Below are 11213 nucleotides of genomic sequence, written 5' to 3'. Positions count from 1 at the left end.
GGTTTAGGATGGGTATCAAAAGCTATCTACTGGTATTACACTTGTTTGGTATCAACATCAATTTTGAAGGATTAGAAGTTAAAATAATAAAAATGGTAAAATATTGCATTCTTATACTGGCATATTCTAGTGTAAAGGGTATTTCTATAAAATGTATCGATAAAATATTATCAACAAATTCAACTAAAAAATAAATGCATACAAATTTCTTTTTTAGAACCCATAATAGAATTTGGACATTTAAACTGGTATCACCACTGCACACTTTTGATATCTGACCTGATCATGAATAATGAAAACAATGTTTGATGATGTTCCAATACAAAAAACACAGAAGGGGGCGTGGCCTTCAGTATGCCACTCGACTAATCAAAAGTAACAATTAATTCGATGGTAACGTTCTGAAAAGGAACTGCTCATCTTCTCAATCAACATAAACACGTGTGCTTTATTGCAGGTACAATAAAAACATGTTGTACAATAAAGCTTGGTTGAAAACACTGCAACATGTTGTGGTTCTTGTGTTGGAAGATATACCCGGTCAGTCAAAGATTATTATTATGGATGTCCGATATTATCGGCCTACCGATATTATCGACCAATATTGGCATTAAAATGTGATATCGGAAAATATCGGTAGCCTGTTTAAAAAAAGAGAAACGTATTTTTTTTACATTTCTATAACCTTTATTTACCCAGGCAAGTAAGAACAAATTCTGATTTTATTTATTGTCAAAAGTATGCATAATGTTGTGTTAATTCCACAACAAGAGATATGTAATGTTAATTACCTGAAATTATTCCGTTTTTTGGGGGGGAAACCCTGCATATATCGGTATCGGTTGATATCGGTATCGGAAATTAAGAGTTGGACAATATCGGTATATCGGTAAAAAAAAGCCAATATCGAGCATCCCTAAATATTATGATTGGTTTTGTCCAGACGTAAGCCATGATGGGAGGACAATATAGTTTATTTCAGTTTGATAGTACAAGATTCATGACGACCAACACAATACACAACTTTCTAACATGAAATACCAAAGAAAATAGAACCATGTGGTTGTTTTGGGACGGTGAGTATAACTTTTACATCCGACATCTCCTCAAGTATACTGTGGCGTGTGTTCAGGACGATGAGACCGTTTTGAACGTTGCCGACAGACATAAAGATGTGTTGTGTAGCACCAATGTGCCTCACTTCACAAGTAGCTTCACAAATCATTCCCAGCTTTGAACACGTTTCCATCTGAACCGTTATAGAAAAAAGGTTTAGATGTCAGAATTAACCAATCCATCCATTAACTTCCCTTCCTTACTACCTTGTTTTTCCCTCTCCGGGAGAGCGCTGTTCTGAAATGGCAAGTAGACAGAATTACCAGCAGTGTGACAACACACACTAGCATGACACTATGCAAGCTAGCTCTAGCACACCGAAAAGTCAACAAATAGCTTTGCGGCGAAAATGGCCATCAATAAAAATCAAGTTGACTTACCACGGTGATGTGGTGGTGTCTCGTCTCTCATCCCGTAATGAATTCCTGACTTTAATGCGATTACAGCGCTAGGAATTAATTACGAGATGAGAGCCGAGATGCCAACACATCACCACGGTAAGTCAAATTTACCATTGATGATACTTTTGTCTTTGTCACTTTTCGGTGTGCCACGTTCATAATGGAGAGCCAGCTTGCCAGTTAACAAGAGTGTATACACTTTTTAGCATGGCTCGCCCAGTGGGAATCAAACCCACAACCCTGGCGGTGTTAGTGCCATGCTCGCCCCAGTGGGAATCAAACCCCCAACCGTAGCAGTATTGGTACCAAGCTCGCCCCGGTGGGAATCAAACCCCCAACCCTGGCTCTATTAGTGCCAAGCTCTACCCAATGAGCTTCAGGACCAGATGAAAGGAAAGAGGGTAAGAGAAGGAGGGAAGAAAAATAAAGATGTGAAAAGGAGGAGGGATGAGAGGGATGGATGGATATATTCTGAGAGAATTCAAACAAGGCTTTACTCGTCTCCCTTTCAGTACACTTATTATGCCTTGTTCCTGCTCGTGACAGTCGTTCCTTTGCTAGCTGTTGCAGTCGTTCCTTTGCTAGCTGTTGTAGTTGTTCCAGTTTTTCTTGACTTCTTCACGACTTTAACTCTGGGCTTAGCCTTCTTAGCGGCGGCCTTTCTGCGAGTGGAGATGGTTTGCTTGCGGAGGAGGTCCTCTCGTCCAATCTCCACCATGTGCATTTCCCAGTTCTTCATCTCGTTCTTGTAGCGGACCTTGTCGTCCTCCGCTAGCTGCATGTACGCCTGCGGATGAGAACATTAAGGACAGCAATAGTAATTAATTTGTATTGATTATATAACATACAGTATATATTCAATGACCCTTCCAATAACCAAAAAAGAAAAGTAGATTATGAATGTTAAAAAGTATGGTAGACCTTAGAAATATGATATAATAAAGGTTATATTGCAATATCTGCAGTGATTACAATATATTTTGTCCACACTGTTCAGCCCTAGTGTGGTCTTAACGCCACATACCAAAGCACACCTACTTGATACTTTTATAGCTCCATCTCTAGTTAGAATTTTTACTTGTTCTTCTTTTCATGTTCTACTTTTATTTGATGACGCTTCTGTGGAGAATCAGGTGGCCGTTTCCATGGTAGCGCATTTTATGAAAATTAATCAGAAGAAAATGAAAGCAAAAGCATAATATTATTTTTACTTTTTATTTATCCTTTATCCTGAGATAGAAGATCTCTTTTGCAAGAGATACTTGGTCAAGATAACAGCAGCAATCAAATATACACATCACACAAAACATAAAAACATATACATGCATGGCTGAAAGGCGCTACAGAAGTACTCATCAGGGATCAAAATCATAGAAAGCAACGACACTCTTCCTGCTAGGAGCTCTGCAAAAAATATTAAAATGTTTAAGTAGCCATCTAGTAGACCTGGTCTGGTAGCTACAAGAGGCAAAGGAACCTTTACTTTACCTTTACTAGTAAGTTAACCACAGATGGTGCTATACAAGTGGAATGTTTAAAATAAAATTAGGTTACGTTTTCTTGATAGTCGTTCTTAACACACTTTCTGGTCCAGAATGTGCTGGGATGGTGTTGTGTGCAGTGTTGTGCTAGTTACTGAAAAATAGTAACTCAGTTACTTTACTAGTTACTTCATTTCAAAGTAACTTCGTTACTGTACTAGTTACTTACACCCAAAAGTAATGAGTTACTGTGAAAAGTAACTATTTAGTTATTTAAAAAAAAATAAAAAAAATAAATTGCTCAAGTCCCATGCCCCATATACTCAAAATCGGTTGATCAACTTGACAGTTTCCATTCACATCACCGAACTCTGCTAAGCAATGTGGTCTAGAGCGTTTCATTATATATTCCCTCCCCGCTGTATGTATATTTCTCTCCCACCCACCCACCCCCTCCTAATGTACAGTCCCCTCCCCATCATATGTATATACTCTGTCAGGATCTAGGGGTAACAGTACTGTATATTTGAATACCGCTTATGTCACAAATGTATCAGTACTAAATACCTATATGTCCCTATGCCATAAATGTCATGTATGTTGTGTATGTCATAAATGTCTATATGAATTGAAAATGGGGGACCCTGATGGAAACAAGACAAACGTCTTTCTCAGGTCTGCATCCCCTTAACAATTGTATGTATTGAGCCGTACTGTATTGTACCCATTCTGCAATCTGTTAAATAAAGTTTTCATTCATTCATTCATTCATCCATTCATTAATTCATTCATAACCATCTTGCAGCGTTGTTATCAAAGCATTGCAACGTTAGAATAGTTAGGATATCAATTGTGCATGAAAGGACTATATTTATATTGTTTGATTAGTATTATGAGATTCCCTGGCAGATTAAGTACAGTCAAAATCCGTTGATCTTGAGTTTCAGTGAACACATTGCACTCACCGTCACCAGTCTGCGGTGGTCGAGATGTAACGTTAGTCCAGTTGACTCCAGCAGCCCTTCAAACATGTTCTTTATCTCGTTTCCATGTTGTATATTAATTATCTCTCCAAGTAGTTGCTAAATGGTTTGTTAGTTCGTTATTATTACTGCGTTCTTATTATGTAGATTCATAGCGAGCGTCCTCTTGTTGTTTACTGTAGAGAGCGCCTATTTCTTTCAGAACGTCAGTGGCCAATCAGAAGTGCGAAACCAGAATGAGGCTACGGAAAGAAATAATAATAATAATAATACTTCGTTTTATATAGCGCCTTTCAGTCTACAGTAAACAAAACAAACGCAGGCGAAATAAGGACGCTCGCTATGAATCTACATAAAAAGAACGCAGTAACGAACTAACAAACCATTCAGTAACGTAAGTAGCGTTACTGAATTTCAAAAGTAATGCGTTAGAGTACTAGTTGCGGCAAAAAGTAACTTCGTTTCTGTAACGCGTTACTTTGTAACGCGTTAGTCCCAACACTGGTTGTGTGTGATTTCTAGTTACATATACAATGGGGGAAATAAGTATTGAACACATCAGCATTTTGTCCCGTAAATATATTTCCAATGTGGCCATTCAAGTGAAATTTTCACCAGACTTTGGCATTAACTCAGGGAATCCAGACAAAATCTAAACATTAAAGTCCATACATAAATAAAGTTGTGTAATAAAGTGAAATGACATAGGAAAAAAGTATTGAACACACTAACTGAAATTAATTCAATACTTAGTTCAAGTTTCTTTATTAGTTGTCATACAGAAGTACAGAATACTTTTATACAAAATGCTTCTTTCTGTTACGCTCCAGAGACTGTGCTAGACAAAAATAGATATGTATAAAATAAGTATAGCAAGTATAAGGATTCTTAATAGGACTAGTTGTTAAAGATCCCTAAATATTCAGCACAACAATTGAATGAGGTTGGAGTGGGGTGGAATTTGGCAATGAGCACGTGATGATCACCAGTACGACACATCTTCAGTTGTGTTCCCCGACCTCATTGGGTGTTTCGGCCATTTATCACAATACACCCTCTGCCGAGGTTGGCCCACCACAGGCTGATCAGGCCTGGGTGTGTCGCACGGTGGCACCACAGTGGCAAGTTCTTTGATTGCCTTTCGTTGGGCCTGTCCTCTGATCCCTACTTCCTTCAGGAGCCTTGTGGTGGAACTGGCTACAAAGCCTCTGCAGCCCACCTCCACTGGCCACACCTTCACGTTCCAGCCCCGCCCCTCTGCTTCAGCTGCTAAGTTGGCATATCGCAGCCTCTTCCGTTCAAATGCCTCATCGATGGCTTCCTCCCATGGGACCGTCAGCTCAACGATGAAGACACGCCGGCAAGATTTGGACCAGAGGACCAGGTCTGGGCGCAGGTTGGTTGCTGCAATTTCAGATGGGAAGGTAAGCCTCTGGCTGAGGTCTACCCGCATTTCCCAATCCCGGGCTGCGTTCAGTGGGCCTGAGTTCGGAGGTGACTGCTTGGTCCGCCGTTTCTCCCCTTCCCGGATGAAGGTTGTTTTCCGTGGGAAGGTAGTTTGGGCATTTAGAGGCATGGCATTGGTGGTTACTCTCTTGTTCTCAAGTTCGGCAGCCAAGCACTTCAGTACCTGGTTATGGCGCCAGGTGTATCTTCCTTTAGTTAGACTGGTCTTGCAACCCACTAAGATGTGTTTGAGGGTTGCTGGGGCTGCACACTGGAGACAGGCTGGGTCCTCTCCATACCAGAGATGTAGGTTGGTTGGTGAGGGCAGGACATCATATGTGGCTCTGATGATGAAGCTTAGCCTATTAGACTCCATGCTCCACAGTTCGTTCCACGTGATTTTCCTCCTCTCCACGCCCTCCCACTTCATCCACCGGCCTTGCTGGGCTTGAGAGACTGCCTTGGCACACCTGGCTGCTTCCTCCTGGTGGCGCACTTCCTCCACCACCATGTGCCGCCGTTCGGTTGGAGTAGCCTTTTGCCATGTGGGTATAGTTGCTTCCAATCCAAGGCCCCCTCTGCCATGTTGGACATGCCCCACTATATCCCGGTGTCTGAGGGCGGTCTTTGCCACTGCAACTGCTGCAGATGGCTTCCATTTCCTCCCCGTTGCTAGGGTTGGAGCAGCAACTCTGACAAATAAAATAGAAGTAAAGTACGTAGACAAAAATGTTCAGTATATACATACATACAATGATCAATGTAGAGTAGAAGTAACTGAGTTACCATACACTATACAGTGCAAAGCAGAAGTGGGATGAGGTACAATTTAGGTACAATTTACAGTAAGGTGTAATGAGGTATGGGTTGTAGTGCAAATTCTTTACCAATAAATATAAAGTGTGCTTAGGTGTTCTAAAGTGGAGAAGCCTTTGTTTGTAATGACAGCTCCAAGGATGCTTTCTGTATGATGTAACTAATCACCTGCAGTATTCAGGTGTGATTTTTGCCCATTCCTCTACACAGATTGTCTTTAAATCTTGAAGATTGCGGAGGGGCCTCTTGTGAATCTGGATCTTCAGATGCTTCCACAAATGTTCAATTGGGTTTAAGTCAGGTGATTGACTGGGCCATTCCAACAAGTTGATTTATGCTTTGGATTGTTGTCATGGTGGAAGGTCCACCCACGTGTCATCCTCAGCATCCTGGTGGATGGCAGCAGGTTCATCTCAAGAATCTCTGTACATGGCTCCATTCATTGTTCCTTCAATGATATGAACTCTGCCAGTACCAGGAGAGGAGAAGCAGCCCCACACCATGATACTTCCACCTCCAAACTTCACTGTTGGTAGTGTTATTCGGGTAATGTGCACTGCCATTTCTCCTCCAAACATGGTGTGTTGTGTGACAGCCAGAAAGTAACATTTTGGTCTCATCTGACCAGAGTACATGCTCCCAGTAATTCACTGGCTTGTCCAAATGTTGTTAGGCAAACTTTAAACAAGCTTCAACATGTCTTCAAGTAGTGGAGTCTTGCGGGCTGAGCGCGCACAGAGGCCATGGCGGCGGAGTGCATTGCCTATGGTCCTTTCTGTGACAGTTGTACCTGCTGCCTCCAAGTCTTTCTGGAGCTCTTTCCTAGTGGTCCATGGCTCTCTGGCTACTCTTCTAAGTATTCTTCTGACTCCCTGATCAGAAATGTTGCGAGGAGCACCTGTGCATGGCCGGTTGATGATGGAGTGATGTTGCTTCCACTTATGGATAATGCCCCCAATGGTGCTTACTGGAAGATTCTGAAGTTGTGAAATACGTCTTTAGCCAATTCTATTTTCATGATTTGCAACAATCTGTTTGTGAAGGTCTCGAAAGCTCTTTGCTTTTACCCATCATTTGATGTTTCTTGTGTGGCACCTTGGTAACAAAAAAAAACATTTTATAGCCCATCAATATATTCTAACCCAGTTGACATTATTAGCACAGATAGGAGGTAGAGTCGCCTCCTAATTAGTTTTGGTTTTCAGCTAGTTCCTTGCCTTTCCTTGCTGTGGTCTACTGCTTTTTCTTAGTGTGTCCAATACTTTTTTCCCGTTTCATTCCACTTTATTACACATAACTTTATTTACATATGGACTTTAATGTTTAGATTTCTTGTCTGGATTTCTTGAGTTAATACAAACATCTGGTGCAAATTTCACTTGAATACGCTCATTGGAAATACATTTACTGAACAAAATGTTGATGTGTTCAATACTTATTTCCCCCATTGTATACATGGAAACACTTGACACCTGTAGGTTTCACTTTGTTACCTAATGCGACGTGTTGCAATGCTCACCTTCATTGACCGTAAAATGACCACCTTGTATCAGCACATTAACAGAGACTGCAACAAAAGTCTATATACACAATAATTCACATTGTTGCATGTGTGTGTGTGTGTGTGTGTGTGTGTGTGTGTGTGTGTGTGTGTGTGTGTGTCCAACCTTTTTGTGATAGGGTACCACAATTTTCCACTCGTCAGCCAGAGTCTTCATCTTTTGCTGAATGACAAGAACACAACAACATCATCACCAGGGGTGGGAATCACCAGTTTCATCACGATACGATACGATATCAATTCTTTGGACAACGATACGATATTTGCCGATATCACAAAGTCTGCCACGATACTATACGATTCAATTCGATTCAGGTGCCTGCAATCGATATGAGACGATATTATGTGCCCATTTAACACAATCAGTCACATTTAGATCAACTAAAAAAAGGCTACGGAAATATCAATTGACGTTTTTATTTTTGAGCTCTTCCAGACATTTAAATGAAAAACAATCTATTGTTTTTAATACAAATAGACCTCCTGTTCATTGTAAAGTGCCACGTTTTTATATATTGAGCTTTAAACTTTAAGTAAAATGTTTTGGAACTCACAACACGCAAGCTAAAACCCCTTCCTCTCCCAAACCGTTCCTACAATTGTTTTATGTTGCATGATGATCATATGTTTAAATATCAACATTATCTGTCAATATAATAAACGCACACGCATACACACACACAGACAGAATGCCCCCGCCCCTCCTCTCCTCCTTCCCCTCTCCTCTCTCCGTTTCTCTCTCTCTTAGCTTAGTTAGCTTAAGCAGCTAATGTAACATTAATTTAGGTCTGGGCATAAAAGAATGGCGACGATGCAAAGCATGTTAAATGCATTTGACCCGCTGCAGGGAAAAACTGCACAGACTTATATCGGTTCTCAAAATAGACGCTCCCTAGCGCTACACGGAGTTTCACCAGGGCGGATGACGTCGCCGGATTTTCAAAATAAGAGTATCGCAATATGAATCGATCTTTTTACGTTGCATCGATCCTATTTGATTATTGATAATAGATCGATATATCGATCTGGATCGATGTATCGTCCCACCCCTAATCATCACTATGAGCAATACAGTATGACATTGCTGGTCCGCGGGCTGTATATACACTCTGCTCGCTTCATATCACAGCCGGCCAAATGAACATAGACTGAAACTAACTTTAGATCTCCTGGGCGACGGACGGTACATTGTGTCATTTAATTTTACTTACTCGGAAGCATTTTATATTACCTAAACATAGAATCCGGGCCACATGTCAAACCCAGAAGTTGTTAAAAAAGTCCTTCAACGGAGAGTTTGTGTTCTTTCTGACATGTTGAATCTAGCAACACTGCTCATGTTGGCCTATTTACAGTTTTTAATTTGTATTAATTTATAAATGTATAACTGTTGATTGATATGCACTGTCCCCGATCAAATTAACTGAGTAAACTACCGGTACACTAAATGTGACTTTGAGTGAAAAGAACACATTCAGAAAACGGAACACATTCAGAAAACAGGACGCACATTCAGAAAGCTCTGTTGGAAGTTGACAAGTTGGACCATTTCAACAAGTTGGCCTGGATTTTATGTTTAGGTAATATAGAATGCTTCTGAGTAAGTGAAATTAAATTCCACGTCCGTTGCCTGGGGAGATCTAAAGTTCATCTTAAGTTCAGTATTACACAACTGTGTCATCTATAGATATGGAATTTATCTTTAAGGCTGCCACAAAAATCAGATACTGCATGAAATACCAACACAATAACACACCACCATATCAAAGTTTATCATTTACTATAGATAGAGGGCAAGAATCTGAATTGTGTGATGTAAGGAAGGGGCAGGACTAAATAAGCACTGCTTCTTTCTGCCCCTTCTCAAACCAAATTCTATGTTTTGGTTTCTTTTTATTTGTATGTGTGTGTGTGTGTGTTTGTGTGTATGTGTGTATGTGTGTATACGTATATGTGTTTGTATATATGTGTATGTAGATATATGTATGTATGTGTATGTATGTATATTGTTTTTGCTTTGTTGTGATAGTTATGTGTGTTGGTTCGAGATAAATAAAAATCAAATCAAACAAACAGCGAGCAGGAGCTAGTAGGGGTGAGGATCAGGTATCGATTTGATTTACCCGGTAGTTAAAGACTGGGGCAAAAAGAAGGATAAAGAAATCGATATCGAATGATATCACTTTAATCAAATCGATTCTTAAAATCACAAGATTGATATCTTTTCTTGATGCCTTTCTTTAGTGGATGTGTGAAGATCTTTACTTTAAATTACTTCTAGTCATTTAATACCCCTCTAGGTTGTTAGTTCTAACCAACATATCAATACCCAGCATTAAGGTTGTTAGTTCTAACCAGCATATCAATAACCAGCTCTAAGGTTGTTAGTACTAACCTGCATGTCAATACCCAGCTCTAAGGTTGTTAGTTCTAACCAGCATATCAATAACCAGCCCTAAGATTGTTAGTACTAACCAGCATATCAATACCCAGCTCTAAGATTAATACTAACCAGCATATCAATAACCAGCTCTAAGATTAATTAGTGATGCACGATATGTCGGCCGATATGGCAATTTTTTTACACATCGTATCGGTCCGATAAAGATAGGGCCGATATAAAAAAATAATATTTAAAAATAAAGATTTTTTTTAGTTAATTTTTTTTATCTTTTTTTTTCTTTTTACGTGTTTTGCCCTTAAATAGTTTCAAAATATCAGTAATTTCTGAAAATAAGTTACAAAAGTATAAAAAAAAAAAAAAAAAAAAAAAAAATGCGTTTTGGTTTATTTGATTATCATAAAAAAGTGTTTTCTATACAGAGATATCGACATCAGTATCGGCCAGAACAGCAATATTAATATTGGCCACAATTTTCACATCGGCGCATCACTAAGATTAATACTAACCAGCATATCAATAACCAGCTCTAATGTTGTTAGTTCTAACCAGCATATCAATACGCATCATTAAAGTTGTTAGTTCTAACCAGCATATCAATACCCATCATTAACACTATCAGTGCCGACCTTGTTTACCTTTTTACCCGGTTGAATGCCATCATCCACTTCAATGTTAGCGTTAAAAATGCATAACCTATGTTTTAAATTATAATCTGCCCGTTGCTTATCAATGACTTGTTTGCAGTCAACATTGTCGAAACGTATTTTTTATTTTATTTTTTTTTTAAATCGGTTCATATCCTTTTTATAGCATTTCGAAAAAGCTATCGTTCTCTCTAAAATTTCCGGGAAAATAGAAAGATTCCCCCATAAACGGCATTTATTGGAATATTCTCGAATACACTAGACACGTTGTCATTTGTCGGCCTATTTATGAATTGTTTTCAAATAAACGCTAGATTATCGATAGTATATGTGTACTTATGCACGCTATAGAGGCGGGCTG

At 39.5% G+C, this 11213-nt stretch overlaps 1 protein-coding gene across 1 annotated transcript in view; it reads right to left on the bottom strand.

The window, feature by feature from the left end:
* Positions 1 to 428: 428 nt before the first annotated feature.
* The window catches only part of tfam (transcription factor A, mitochondrial), a 49571-nt gene continuing 38786 nt past the window's right edge, over positions 429 to 11213 (bottom strand). The window contains exons 6-7 of the mRNA XM_084323741.1: positions 7911 to 7967; positions 429 to 2304 (exon numbers count right to left, since the gene is read on the bottom strand). Of these exons, the coding sequence (XP_084179867.1) occupies positions 2038 to 2304; positions 7911 to 7967 (324 nt within the window). The 3' untranslated portion in view covers positions 429 to 2037. The remainder of the gene's footprint in view (positions 2305 to 7910; positions 7968 to 11213) is intronic.

Source organism: Notolepis coatsorum (genome assembly GCF_963971535.1).
Source record: "Notolepis coatsorum genome assembly, chromosome: 10".
Classification (NCBI taxonomy): domain Eukaryota; kingdom Metazoa; phylum Chordata; class Actinopteri; order Aulopiformes; family Paralepididae; genus Notolepis; species Notolepis coatsorum.
The sequence above is the reverse complement of the archived record's forward strand: the minus strand, read 5'-3'. Positions and strand labels throughout refer to the sequence as shown.